The sequence below is a fragment of the Poecilia formosa genome, unplaced genomic scaffold, assembly GCF_000485575.1.
Source record: "Poecilia formosa unplaced genomic scaffold, Poecilia_formosa-5.1.2 Scaffold211, whole genome shotgun sequence".
Lineage (NCBI taxonomy): Eukaryota > Metazoa > Chordata > Actinopteri > Cyprinodontiformes > Poeciliidae > Poecilia > Poecilia formosa.
In genome coordinates, this window is record NW_006800150.1 from 521335 (window position 1) to 533338 (window position 12004).

At 40.2% G+C, this 12004-nt stretch overlaps 1 protein-coding gene across 3 annotated transcripts in view; it reads left to right on the plus strand.

Moving 5' to 3' along the window:
• Nucleotides 1-12004, plus strand: part of rbm20 (RNA binding motif protein 20) — a 58203-nt gene that overhangs the window by 37901 nt on the left and 8298 nt on the right. For all 3 annotated transcript variants that reach the window (XM_007567625.2, XM_016679431.1, XM_016679430.1), the window contains 4 exons: nt 2386-3397; nt 4347-4411; nt 4730-4839; nt 6387-6487. In XM_007567625.2, the coding sequence (XP_007567687.1) occupies nt 2386-3397; nt 4347-4411; nt 4730-4839; nt 6387-6487 (1288 nt within the window). The remainder of the gene's footprint in view (nt 1-2385; nt 3398-4346; nt 4412-4729; nt 4840-6386; nt 6488-12004) is intronic.

A 12004-nucleotide genomic window follows, 5' to 3' on the forward strand; every position in this document is an offset into this window, starting at 1 on the left:
AGCTTGTCGTAACAGTGGAGATCGGACATTAATATGGGGGGAGTTTTGTCTTTATTCAACCTTGCATGATGGGTCCAGATAAATGTGTAAATGCCTGACTTTACTCCAGTCTGTCGGCAGCTCAGAGAGTGTAGTGTGTGTCCATGGAGCTTCTCTTCCTGTTGATTTAATGAGAAACGAGATCAGGCTCGTTCTTCCTCCTCGGCTCCTCCTCAGTGTGTGCATGATTATCCTAATACCGTCCAAAGTGCTGATATATTTAAACATCACTCTAGTTCTTACAAAAGACAAATCGTCTTCTGATGGCAGCCGCTCCGACTGCCCTGTAAAGTTCATGGCTCAGACGAAAACGCAAATGTTTGCGTTCAGTTCAGCGCAGGTGTTAAGGATTCTGTAATCTGAAATGCAAAACAAGCTTACAAGGTTTCACTGAGTGTCGGTTTTCCTCCTCGGAGGTGTGATTTTTAAGGCCCGGGCCCGGTTTATGTTTCAGTGCGAGGAGAAGTGATAGTCACAATACGATGAGTTTATGAAGTGGCAAAGTATTCGCAAGAGCAAATCATAACCAGAGAAGGCGGCCCGGACACATGTAGGGGCTAATAGTCCTCTGCCAGTCTCAGAGGCGTGAATTAATATTTGGAAAAAAAAAATATCTCTGCAAAAATCTTCGCTGTTTGGCAACCTATGAATCCACTTCATCTGTTGCATCTTTTTGTTCACTTTCAGAAGATTTTGTCCCACCACATTGGTTTAAATTTAGTTTGTCAGCATCTGCATGTGCTACAATTTTAATGCTTTGTCTCAAACCAAGAGACGGGTGTTTGGGCCAGACGGGGCAGTGTCAGGTGCTTCACATTTCTGACGTGACGTGTGGCTGAGGAGACTAAGTTTAGACAGTGAGTGCATTCACTCCACCTCTTCAGAAACTGAAGAGGTGGAGCAGCTACGCAGGGTCAGAGCAACCAGTAACAGATGTGTAAAAAAAAAAAAAAAAAAAATTAAAATTTTTAAGCCCTAAAATAAATGCATGTTTAATTGTAGCTGCACACTGAGAAGTTTATAAAGATCCAACCAGGTTAAGAAATTATTTTAACAAAATCCCTCGTGGCACAACTAGTCGCCCTCGGTAATAAAATGCTAACTGTATTTTACTGACAGCGTCGGTAAAATAAATAAATTGATACTTCGGCTAACCACATGTGCTATGGTCTAAGTTGCAACTAAAAATGCAGCTGCAGCTTCTTAGGTTGTCGTTTTATTTATGTAGCACATTTTCAGTAACAAGGCAATTCTTAGCTCATCTTTGCGCCGTCTCCCTTCCATAAATAATAAAACTGAGTGCAAAAAGAACTTGGTTTAATCTGTTAGCTTTTATACTCTAAGATCAAATTTTCATGTATAACTCAAAGCCGCAGGCAACAAATTTAAAACTAGTGGAGACACTAAGACTAAAAAAGCAATTTTCTAAAGCAAAAGTAAACCATTTTTGACTGCGCAAATGTTAAACTCATACAGAATAGAAATTTATACAGTCCAATGGTCGCATTGATTTTTCTCTTATCATTGTTAGTACCTACTTACACCCAGCCACAGCAGTCACTTATGACCCACCTTGAGGGAAAATGTTCTGTCACTTTCTGCAAGAAATATTCAAAGTTTGCCCCGGAGAAATCCAGCGTAAATCTTTCGTTCTCTCTCAAGTGGTGCTCTGTAATTGACGTCAGGCTGAGCTGAGTTTCATCCCTCAAGTAAACAAAGTTTTGTTTAATTCACAGTCCTTAAAAATCTAAGATGAACCTACAAACACCAGCAGCTGCTACTTGTCTTTCTCTTGTGATCTTTTCCTGCTCTTATATTTGCATTAAAAGTTATACTTTTTGATATATGCACATACAATTTTGGGACATTTTATGCATTTTCAAGATTGCGGAGAAGGAACATTTTGCACTTAGAATGTATTTTATGAAGTTTTTAAATAATGTCATTTATGGAAGTCAGATGAAGACATATGCAAATTTGTTTTTGAATATTTCCTAAATTTTATTTGTTTCCCTACTTTAAAACTTTTCAAACTTTTCATTGAAAATAATCACCAAGCATCTTTTACAATACTTGTAAGCAAAAAGTTACAGTAGATTTAATTTCTCAGGCAAGTCCCATCATGGCACAAACAGAAAACATACCTGTCAAGCCTCCCGTTTTGTCCGGGAAGCTCTTACCATTCTTTCCTTCGTGCTCCTAAATTAGTATTTTCCCATAAATTTCCCCTATTATAACATACCGTATCATAACATACTACACGTAATTTCAAATCCAAAACTTGACAGGAAGTGCATTTGTCCTGTGCAATCCATAACGTCTGTGTTGTTTTCCCCCACCCTGTAGCATTATATCGCCGCCGTTGGACAGCACAGAGAAGAAGGGCCTTCCGGTGGCTGCCCAGCTGCCAGGCAATGTGCAAGCTGGACCTCAGCTGCCGAACCAGCTCCTCCTGACCCCAGCAAGCCTTCAGCTCGCTCAGCTCCAGGCCCAGCTCACCCTCCATCGCCTCAAACTGGCTCAGGGAGGAAACGCGGCCAACGCCGCCAGCGTTCTCAACCAGTTGATTTCCAATGTCAACATGTCCCAGCCCCTGTTGAATCAATTAAGGAGTTCGTCTTTGGTCAAGAATCCACCGGGGGCCTTCCCCACTGGGGTGATTGGGTTCCCCTCCTCAAATTCAGCCGTTGGGTCGTTGGTGGGTGGGGCATTCAACCAAAACTCAGGGAATGTACAACTGGATCATGCTTGTGGAGGGGCTGGGAAGGGGCAACAAGGTGGGGAGTACGGAAAAAATCCTGGATCGACTTACTCTTCTGACACCGACAGACGTCTTCAGTACAGCTTATCTGGAGGAACATCTGCTGACGGACAGTACGCGGGGATTAAATCTCAGGCCAAGAACATGACCAATGTTGGCTTTCACAGAGATTTCTACGGGCATGAATTGCAGGGACAACCAGTTGGGTTTAGTTCCAATGAGCCAATGAACTCCACCGCACATAAGGAGCAATGGAAAAGCCATAACAACTTAAACCAAACTGGAAAGGTAAACTTGGGTTCAAACCCTCCCACAGCCTGGCCTTCAGCTGGGCAGCCCATTTGGTCCAGAACAGAACTGTACAACCCAGAAGAGCCGACCCCCGAGCCCAAGCTGAACTGTAGCGGGGTTTCCTCTTTCGGATCCAGCGGCACGCAGGGCTTCGGAAGCTACCAGAACCTGCATGGGGGCGAGGAAACCCTGTTGTCGGGTACCAGGACACTCCAGGCCCATCAAGTCAGTGACTTTTATGGCATCACACCTTCCCAGCTGCCACATCAGTGCAGCATCTGTGAAAAAAAGGTCTACAACCTCAAGGTGAGCATCTCCGTGAAAACGAGTGTGAAGTCATTTGTATGTAGGGCCACTAGATGGCACTGTGATCGAACGCACCGCACTTTTGACCTTTCGCTTCCACTTCACTGTAAACAGTAACCCGTCTCCATCTCTCATGAACAAACACATGAATTCCTCGTCAGAAATGGTGTTGAACTGAAAAGGGGTCATTACGTTTTGCATCCAGGCGTTTTGGAGACTAACAGAAATCCAGTTTTTCCACAGACTACACTGCGTTAGACTTTGCATTGAATCTACGTTTCTTAGAAAACCGGTTAAATAAAAAGGAAACAAATGCTGTCATTGTTGCTTTACGTTTTCAACCAGATAATTTGTCTGTTTACGTTTTGTTAGAATGTGTCATGTCAAAAATTATTTACACCCCATTCAACAACCATTGCCATGACAACCATCAAACCTCCATGCTGGGCGGCCATTTTGTTTTTGCTTGTTTCCACTGGTATCTTGATGATTTATGTTTGACGATGAGCTCCAGGTGGGAAGGCCTCCTCACCATACTCTAATCTTTAGCTTCCCCTACAGATTCAAGTCAGGGTTTTGACTAGGCCACTCTAAGATGTCAATGAAATACGTTTGTAAATTAAACTAATGTGAGTGAACTTGATGCAGGTTGTTAACCAGAATCAACTGAAGTGTATGTATCACTGGATTGAAATAGCTTTTTTTGTAATAGCATGTGTTGTAAATAAACTAAATTGAATTGAATTGAAGACAAATAATTGTGGGCTTATCTGTAAACAACTCAGGGATAAAAATAATAATAAAAAAAAATTCCTGAGATATTTGCAGTTATAATTTAGAGCTTTAAGGAGCTTTCCCCCCAGCCACGGAGGACAAGGAGTGCCCGTCCAGTGAGACATAGCTGTTAAAGACTATGTTTGGACACGGCATGACGTTTATGTGTTTTCAGGACTGGGACCAGCATGTGAAGGGGAAACTACATCTGCAGAATCAAACTTTGTACGCCACCGACAGGTGAGTTTTTAGCTACTTTGAAGTTCTTGTGCTTCTTCCTCAAGCTGAAACTCGTATTTTCTTGCCTTTCGTTCTTTTTTTGTGTGTGTAAAATCAAAAACTACAAGCGTAAACATAATTTTTGTCATAGACTTCCTCTTAGCCTCTTGGACACAGTCGACACAACGGCATTCTGAGTGTTTGGGGCATTTTTTCTTCCTCGTCCTCGCTCCGTAAACAGCTGTCTTAATCTTTCCAGGGTTATGATCTCTGTCACAAGATATGAGTGAGCAAGGCAGGGGAGAGGCAGCTAAAATCAGCCTTCTGTGATTGTTGCAGCTCAGCGGTGGCGGCGGCTGGAGCCCCTCAGTACGCCGTCGGCAGGCTGTGTGATGGAGGTCTGAACCCAGGAGGGACGAACCCCACGGTCGGCTCCACCGCAAGTCAAGGTAGGCTACAGATGTAATGTAGTAATGTTTTTTTTTCTGTCTGCTAAAGAATGTGAAGGAGACTATTTCAAGAGTCATGCAACAGAGTGTGATAGTTTATTGCTTGTCATGATGCAACTCGAACTGTTCACGTCTGCTGTTTGCAAAACATCGTTTTCAAATCTATGAACACTTTAGGTATCTGAGAAATGCTCCTGTGAGAGCAGAGAGCTAACAAAATGGCCGCTTTTTTTTCTGTGCAGGAAAAACAAAATCTCCTGTTAGCTTTTAACAGCATTGCAGAGAAGGACCACGGATCTCCACACTCTATTACGTCCTTTTTGCCACGTTGAGTACCAGCGCGTGGTCCAGACAGCATGAAAGACAACTTGTGCCAAACTATTACTGTTGACAATATCCAAGGGACATGACTTTGAGCCGTCTCCAGTCTCAGTTTCACTCAGACAGCACACGATACCCGAGCCTGGTTTACGTCCAGGCCGCAAATCAGAAACTAAAGCGTATTGTGAACAACTTTTACTTGTAATTTGGACATGTAGTACCTAGCAAAAATATTCCCTTTCCTTTAAATCTTTTTTTTTTTTTTTTTAACATCTTATCAGGTTACTAAAGAAAAATTTTTATGTGTGGTATTGGAACTGTATGTGCTACACAAAGTAGTGTATATACATGAGGGTAAAATGAAGCATTGTTTTGAAAAATCTGCTACAGTAAAGTCTAAACAGGAGTCATACATTTATCCTGATATTCATAATTAAAAGGCAATCGAACAAATTCCCTTGATAACTCACTGAATCAGTAAACTTACTAAAGTAATCCAAGGTTAAATCTCGCTGTTCTGTTAAGACCTCAGAGGTAACGTTGTGCAAAACCACATATTCCAGTTTGGTATTGATCCGATATCAACTATATACAGTGCCAGTATCACCAGTACCAATACTTTTTATTTAAGTTTGACATGTCATTAAACTTCTGAGCTCTGTGTGCTTTTTCTTGACTTTTTTTTTTTTTTCAAACAAATGACTGAATTTGGACAAAAGTTATAGGTTTCTACTTCAATAAAACACTTTAATAGCAAAATAAAATGACAAATAGTAATGGGAAAGCAAAAAATAACAATAATTTGAGAGCAAATCAATCCATAACTTTTGAAAAAGAGTTGAAAAATTCTAATACAAAAATAAAATTTCAAGATGTAATCTTAAGTATCAATACGTTGGATCTCCGCTCAGAGTTTTGTTGGAGAACAAACAGCATCATGAAGGGACCAGCAGATCAGCTCAGGGAGAATGCACTAAAGCCACATTTTTACAGTTTTTCCTCCTCTAGTTTAGATATAAATACTCCTTCCTACTCCAAACACGGTAACTAAAAACTTCTACATTGAAAAACTCACATTCCTGATAGAAAATGAAGTCTAATGATTCAATCTGGGTTATTTAGAAGATGATTTTTGAATGTTTCAACTATATTATCATCAAATGTGGGTTTTCATTCACTGCTCTCCTGCTGTCCTTCATGACGTCTCTGACGTGTCGTTTGAACAGATGTGTCGTCAGGAACCAAAGCCTCGTACCTGCCAGCAGCAGCCATGAAGACGTATCCCACAGCAGACGCAGCGTTTGCCCCCCACCAGCCGGAGTCAAAGGTCAGACAAAGGTTCTGCCTTGTGTTTACTTAGAAATTATTCCAGTTTGCGCTCAACGTCTGAATATGTGATTTAACAGGTTTTAAAGTCATAAAGGAACATCTGTTACTTTCTTTGACCAAGAAAAGGACCCGTTTTCTTGGAATGTTTAAATCATTGTTTTTCCTCCCGTTTATATTATTGGATGTCGTTTTATGTTTTCATGTTTCTTAAAATACTTTTTGCTTTTGTGTGAACAGACTGTGTTTTAAACATTTTTTTCTTGTTAATATCCTCTGGGAGGCAACAACACTGAGCTTGTTGAATTTCACGGTCTTTTGTTTTTCCCGTGTTGAAAAGGATCACGAATTTAAGATTCTTAGCAGTGAAATATAAACTTAAAGAAAATGCTCCACTGAGATTAAAACTAAATGTTAAGAGTGGGAACCACTCTGACCTGGTGGTTTTATAAAAATGCCTTTTTTTTTTTTTACTTGAGATGTTTTTTTTCTTCCCCTTTACTGCAAAAATTAACTCAAATAAATTTTTTCAGCGTGAGATTATGTAACTGCTAGAACATGAATTTCTGCTCTTTTTTTTTAGCAGTGCTGAGGCTTTATTTCACACCTCCAGTGTTTGTTATTCAGTCACATTATTTCTGCTTCAAGTGACTTTAATCGACTCTTGCATTAACTAAATGCAAGAGAAAAGTTGGCTAACTTTTTTTCTATTCCACACGATTGAAGTCTCTTCAGAACGAACAAAACAAATCCTTCATAGTTTCATGATAAACAAAACTGAAAGTTGCGCTTAAAATAAGCACCAGTTCAAAATTAAAATTGTTAATTACCCTCTGAACCTCCTCTGGGTTGCTCCAGTCCCTGCTAATTATTTTGTAAGGACATCATATTCCTAAGCTGAATGACAGAAAGGTCAGCAGACATGAAAGTAAGTCACGACATTTTATACGCCTCCGTATTATTATTCCCTGGGAACAGAGCTGCAGAGGCACGCCTCGCAGTTAGCCGGTCTCTCCTCTAAAACAGGAAACCGGGAAACAGCATCTGTTGACGGACGTCCATCACGCAGGCAGACGTCTCGAAAAGCACGCAGCGGATGATAAGTGAGGTGAAAGGAGCCCAAAATTACCCCGGGTGACTTGCAGACAGGCTGAATTGGAGCGCAGCATGAAGCTGTCCGCAGTGTGTGAACTGGAACAGGCACGCAATGATGTGTGTGTTTTATTTTGACAAAAACACACACATGCACAGTTCGGTGCAGCAAATTCATTCATCACTTTTTGTGATGTGAAACATTACTAAATTTATTCTTTATTTATAAAAACTTATTTTCACTCTTCTTCAGTTCGAGCTATTGTAGCCGGTGGATAATTTGTGCAGAAAATACAAAAAAGTGTTGTTTTTTTTCAAACTTTTTGCATGGGTACAAGCAAATAATGAGAATTTAATTTAACCATTTAATATGTTTTTAAATATCAACTGAACTTCTTGTTTCTACCATGTTGGTTGTGGTCACTTTTGTTAGAGGAGATGGGGCAAAATTTCATCCAAGGGTGTAATGAGTTAAAAAAAAAAAAAAATCTCTGTTGGTTTCATGCCAAACAGGCTTTCTGTTGATTATTTGCATGTGAGTTCAGTAGGGATTGAACCTGCTGTGTTGTGCAGAGTTAAACCTGGCAGAATGTGTCCCTACCAATACTGGGTAACGACGTTTCATATAATGCAAAGCAAGGGGTCTGACCAGACCTGACTATGATTTAATGCAAACACAATGCACTGAAAAACCAAACAAAACAAAAACACTTGGACTTCCACTGCATTTGTTTTGCATCAAATCTAGTCATATTCAGTCATTTTGAGTGTAGTTTGTCAGTAAATTTTTAAAAATAACTCAACATAATGTTTAAATATATTTAACTGGATGAAAACAATAGTAATACCTGAAGTAAAAAAAAAGAGAGACTTGCCAAATGCTTTGCATAAGCTGTAAAGTCCTAAAAATAAATAAGTAAACGACTTTCTAAATCTGACCTACAATCAGATTCAACCTTATTCAAATTAACATAACCACAGCGTCCTTTTTTATTAATCCTTTACTTCTTTGACAAAACCGCAGCATCCTGTGACCTGATATATCATCTTACTGATCATGTTTTCTTTTTCTTTTTTTTTTTTTAATTCACAAAACATTTTACTGTATCAGTGTAAAAATATTTACAAGCGGCGCTTCAAGAGCTAATGTTAGTCCCAATAAAAACACACACCTGTCTGAGCCGGACATGTGCGGGTTTTATAGTGTAGAAAGCCGTGCTCTGAACAAAGAGCTCACATACATACAACATTGTCAAATATGTGCATCAAACGTTAACGCTAATCTCTATTTTTTATGGCGCAAACAAAGTTTCTGCCACGTCTGCCCTGACATTCAAGAACACGGCTGACGTGTCTTCTTTCTGCAGAGTCTGTGGGTCTGCGGCGAAGTAACACAGTAGCTTTGTTGCTTCCTGCAAAAAGAACAGCGATAAACACTGGATTACAGCTAACCACTGTTTGGAAGAGCAACCTGGAGGCCTGTGGGTCGCACCCTCGTCCCGCAGTATAAAGTTTCAGAGCAGCGAGGGGCTGGTAAAGAGATCCGAGGAGCTGGCATGAGAGCTGTGTGTGTAGGAACGCAAAGGAGAGAAACTGTAAAACCAAAGAGACTTTCTCCCTTCATCAAGCAACATGCTGGAGGCCGCTTCAGGCAAAGAAACCTGGGGAGACGTTTCAGCTGGTTTTTTACGAAGCAAAATGGCTTTAAAGGAAAAAATATTCAAGAAAGTTATGTGTGAGGATGTTGCTGCAGTCTAAACCAGGGGTGTCCGAAGGGCGTCTCTGGAGCCGTTTTGTGCGGCCCGTGACTGCAGTTTAACAATAATCCATTTTTATTTGTAATCAAGGCAAATAAAAATTACCAACAAGTTAAAATCTTTATATGATGAAAATAATTAGGAATACAAAGTAATTGTTGTTAAATAATCATGTTTTTTTTCCATTTCTTTTTAATTTCGTGGTAAATATAACCTTTATTCCACCCAAATCTGCTTTAAATCATTTCACTAAACTTGGCTAAATATGCTCAAAGAGAGAGATTCTGGTAAAACAAAAATACAAACGTCCAGTCAAACCAAAGTGAATTTGCTAACTGAATAGCTTTCTTTTAGTGAAATTGAGCAAAACCCTTTTTGAGTTTTGGATCTACAATAATTCACAGGTATTTTTCTGACTGCTTTATTTGGTTTAACCCCTCAGTCGGTCGTAGCTGGTGGCTGATCACACTGGGTTTTCCTGGAGCTTTTCCTCCAGTAAAACCCAGCTTCAGTATGAAGCTGAAACTCTTCCATCGATTTGAACAACAAACTGAACTTCACTGCATCGTTTGTTAACTACGATCAAATTGAAATGTATGAACTAGACTTGGAGTCTGTCTGTAAAAAAAAAAAATGCTTTACAAGTTGTATTCCTCTGGCCTGGGTGACATAAAGTTTGGCTACTGCTAGCTTAAGCAAAACCACAAAAAGTGCTGAAAGAAGGTTTCGGAAACAGCTAACAGCTTAGCACACCGGAGCAGGTAAATATTTAATGGCTGTATTGTTGGTTTCAGTTTCTTCTCAGGAGGCTGTGAAAGCGATGGAGCAAGAAGCAACGCGGCTTAACCGTAATGGTTTACGGTTTATGGGAGCAGCTACTGTTTAAATGCTAAATCAACAAACGCTGTAGTTGCTCTGATCAAACTCCTGCAGCTTATCAAGACTTTTGTTCTCTCTTTTATGCCTAAGCAACCTATTCCTGGATGTGTTTATTGAGCTCAGCTTGTACTGACCTTTGTGTTTTCTGCTGCCGGGGCAGAGCTGGCGAGCGCCGCTAATAGAATTATCACTCGTTCATCCGATGCCGTTAATATCATGACAGGTTCAGCCGGCCAGGAAACGCCAAGTCACCCCACAGACTTTCAATAATCTTAGGTCGTCCGTTCGACCTTTTGGTGGAAGCCCAAATGACAATATTGTCTCTTTTTGAGCTTTTAAATCATAAAAAGATGTTGGTGTTGTTTAATGAGCAAAAAAAAAAAAAAACAATTCTGTACTGAGTTTGTCGGGTTTTCAACAGCAGCTGGATAACATCAAACCGAGTCAAAGGCAGCGCTCCGACATCATGGATGACTTTTGAGAGAACAAGGGTGTCCTTATGCTCCCATTGGACTCTCCACACTTGAGCAGAGTAAAGTCTGTGTTATTGTTGGGTATTCCTTGAACAAATTCCCTGTAAAACCCGAGACCCTGGCGTCCGACCCAAAGTGGGATTAAGACCACCGCCTGTCCCACACATGGAGCTGTCTGTCAGACGGCGGGCAGCAGGGGGAGCCGAGGAAACTGCAGCCGCACAACGGCTACGGAAACGAGGCAGATTTATGTGACGAGCACAACGGTGGATGCTTATCACAGTATTTGTAGTTTCAACGTTGCAGAATTTATTGGGTTGAAGACGAGGCATTTAGTGACGCCTTTAAAAACTCTGAAATAGTGTTTGTTGGCTATGAAAGCAGCTAAAGGCTAAAGGGCTCCTAACGTTGTAGTATTGGGTAATGAGAACATGGAAATATGCCGTAATTTTCAGCTTTTGTCCCGTAATGTGACATTTAGTAATAAACACAAACAAAATTCTTGAAAGCAAATGTTTTCATGTCTTACCTTCCTGATGAAAGTGCAAATAGTATAGAAACAACTGAGGCATAAGACCTCGTACGGCTTGAAACCAAAAGGTCTCACGCGGTTGGTGTGTAACTGAAGGTGTATTTCTGTAAAAAGAAACCTTTTGATTTCCTGTATTTGTTCTCTGTTCATGTCGGAGGCAGCGCAGATACACAGTGGGCTGCGAAATATCATGAAATAACCACAAACCTCAAAGCGTTTCATTAAGACTTCATGTGGTGTAATAATAAATATTTGTTATTATTATTAATAACAACTGTATTTGGAAAGTGACAGTGATTAGCTATATATATATATATATATATATATATATATATATATATATATATATTCCTGATCTTCAAGTAGTTTTATTTTGTCAAGTCTCAAAGAGTTGAGTAAACTTTTTGTTTCTGCATTAAACTGAAGGAAGAAAAGGGGGGGAGTGGGAACTACTTCCCAGGGTGCTCTTAGCGGCAAGTTTTAGAATTTGTAACTAATGAAAACATTAAATTTTTTCTCTCGTACTCCCTTTAGTTATAATGTGATCTTTTGTTGTTTTTTTTTTTGCCACCTCCACATTTACAAAAAAAATACCAATTTCCAAAAACGTTCAATAAACGACCAGCCACTCCTCTGTAACGCCCACAGCTAACAGCTGCTGTTGTCAACTGATTTTCTCACCTGAGCTGTGGGTTTCTGCAGCTCCTCCAGAGTCTCCCTCAGCTGTGTGTCTTGATTAACGCTCTCCTTTCCCCCGCCGGTCCATAGGTGAACCGCCATGCCTC